This window comes from Lactuca serriola, chromosome 5 (genome assembly GCF_051521515.1).
Source record: "Lactuca serriola cultivar US96UC23 chromosome 5, Lser_US96UC23_V15, whole genome shotgun sequence".
NCBI classification, from domain to species: domain Eukaryota; kingdom Viridiplantae; phylum Streptophyta; class Magnoliopsida; order Asterales; family Asteraceae; genus Lactuca; species Lactuca serriola.
In genome coordinates this window covers 134,718,715-134,721,075 of record NC_136412.1, presented here as the reverse complement: position 1 = coordinate 134,721,075, position 2,361 = coordinate 134,718,715, and the positions used below count along the sequence as shown (strand labels likewise).

Sequence of the window (2,361 nt, the reverse complement as noted above, 5' to 3'; positions counted from 1 at the left end):
AAACTGTGGCTTTTTATTTGAAAATAACTCAGGAAACAACTTGGCTAAGTACATAAAATTGGGATGACCTAGGCGGAAGTGCCATAACATGGCTTTATTTTGTGTGGAAGACACGGAAAAAGATGTTGAATTAGAGACGAAAGCAGAATTTGTGCTAGACTTGAAGCCACAGTTAGGGGTTTCTTGAAGCAAGTATAATCCTTTGCTTTGCTTAGCAATGCCAATCACCTTCCCCGATCCCGCCACCTGAAAATCACACCAGTCGGCAGAAAAACGAATTATACATTTCAAATCTCGAGTAAGTTTACTTATGGAAAGTAAATTGCAATCCAATTTTGGTACAAACAAAACTGATTGAAGAGTGATATTATTAGACAATGTAATAGATCCAATTCCTTCTACAGGAGAGAAGGAACCATCAGCAATTCGAACACGAGACTATTGAGGTTGAAGACATGAGAAAAGACTTTTATCAGATGTCATATGATTAGAAGCCCCTTAGTCTAATATCCAGGTAGTACTACCATTCCCAAAGGAGGTATGAAGAGCATAGATGATTTTACCTTTATGAACCAATAAGCTAGTAGATTGATCAGAAGTACCAGAGGTGTTTGCTTCAGAAGTTGTGCTGTTCTGCATCATCTTTGTCAATGTTTCCAACTAGTTCTTGATAGTTTGGATTTCATTATTATATGGTTCTGGACCAGCATCAAGATTTGCCCGATTTTCTTTATTGAAACGACTATTCGAGGGTTTCCAATCCGCTGGCTTTCCATGGAGTTTCCAGCAAATAGATTTCCAGTGACTGTGGACCTTGCAGTGTTCACACCAGGGACGACCTTGAGCCTTTTGGGACTTCCCATTATGAGTAGACATGTTTGTGAAAAGAGCAGATCCCTCAGTGGTATAAGTATTGGATTCGGGCATGATAAGTTTCTTGTGACTTTCTTTTTGACGATTTGTAGAGAAGGCCTCACGAGGAGTTGGTAAGGGGTGTATTCTCATGACACGGCTTCGAACACCATCTAAGTCTTTGTTGAGACCAAGTAGAAATCTGATAGTTCTCTTTTGATTCACCACGGTGCGATAAGTGGTGGCATCATCAGCACATTTCCATGGGTAAATCTTGAATAAATCTAACTGAAGCCAAATTCGGGAAAGAAGATGGAAGTATTGAGTAATAGAGAGATCACCTCGACGTAGGTCGTACAACTTTGTCTCGAGTTCGAACAATTCAGAGGAGTTTTCAGTGCTAGAGTAGGTTTCTTTGGCTGCCTCCAAGATCTACTGTGCAATTTTGGAAAGCAGAAAATTTTCTCCAACTTCGGTTGTCATGGAGTTAATTAGCCAGGACATGACCAGATGATCATTGGTCCTCCAAGTTCTAAACTTTGGATCCTTTGAGTCAGGAGCCACAGTTTCTCCAGTGAGATGGCCATCTTTGTCACGACCACATATAAACATGAATACAGACTGAGACCACTGGAACAAATTTTGACCATTGAGTTTGTGACTCGTTGGAGGGGATGTATCAGGATTTCCTGGTACAGGTGTGATTGTATGATGACTGGATTTAGAAGATTTTGGAGATAAATTAGTCATCATGAATACTTTAGGTCAGAGTAAGCTCTGATACCATGTAGAAATTGAGAGCGTGTTTTGAGATGAAAAACAATCTCAGTTTTTTTTGTGTATTCAAAAGAAGAGTATACAAGGAATATATACCGGGAAAAATTAGGGTCGGCTATACTATAGAGCTACACTTAATTAGGGATTACAAATACACTAATTGAAAGATATCAAATCAAAGACAATCTTATCTAAAATAGAAAATAAGAGATAAAAACTTTCCTAAATAACTTCATAATTTTCAACAAATAATGATAATAATCATAATAATAATAATAATAATAATAATAATAATAATAATAATAATAATAATAATAATGATCAGATGGGTATGGAAGACAGCATGGCAGAGGATTCTATGCAAACTCCTAGTCCAAGTCTTGTTTCTGTTTTACCATTTGGTCAAGCGACTCTTGTGGCCGCATCACCAGGGTTCATGTTCGGTTCAGCCACCCCGGCCCCACCACAAGCGGCGGCTCCTTTCCAGTTTGGTGGCCAGCCAAACCAAGTGCTACCTCAGAATCCTTTCCAATCATCTAGTGTAGAGTTCAATGTTGGTGGGGGAAGCTTTTTGTTAGGGTCTGGTGGTGGTGATAAATTTGGAAGAAGGATGGTGAGAGTTACTAAAAGCAAGAACAGGAGGAAATGAGGCCATTTTTTATAAAGGTATCAATGTTTTGATGTAATGCATATGCACCACCTTCTTTTTTGGTTTGTTTTTGTCTTGTTATT

At 38.7% G+C, this 2,361-nt stretch overlaps 1 protein-coding gene across 1 annotated transcript; it reads right to left on the bottom strand.

The window, feature by feature from the left end:
* Window positions 1-660: 660 nt before the first annotated feature.
* On the bottom strand, window positions 661-1,602 carry LOC145049813 (uncharacterized). Its single transcript, XM_078998169.1, has 2 exons — window positions 1,360-1,602; window positions 661-1,284 (listed from the first exon to the last, which is right to left on the bottom strand). The coding sequence occupies exons 1-2, from the start codon at window positions 1,600-1,602 to the stop codon at window positions 661-663; spliced, it is 867 nt and encodes a 288-aa protein (XP_078854295.1).
* Between the last annotated feature and the right edge of the window lie 759 nt (window positions 1,603-2,361).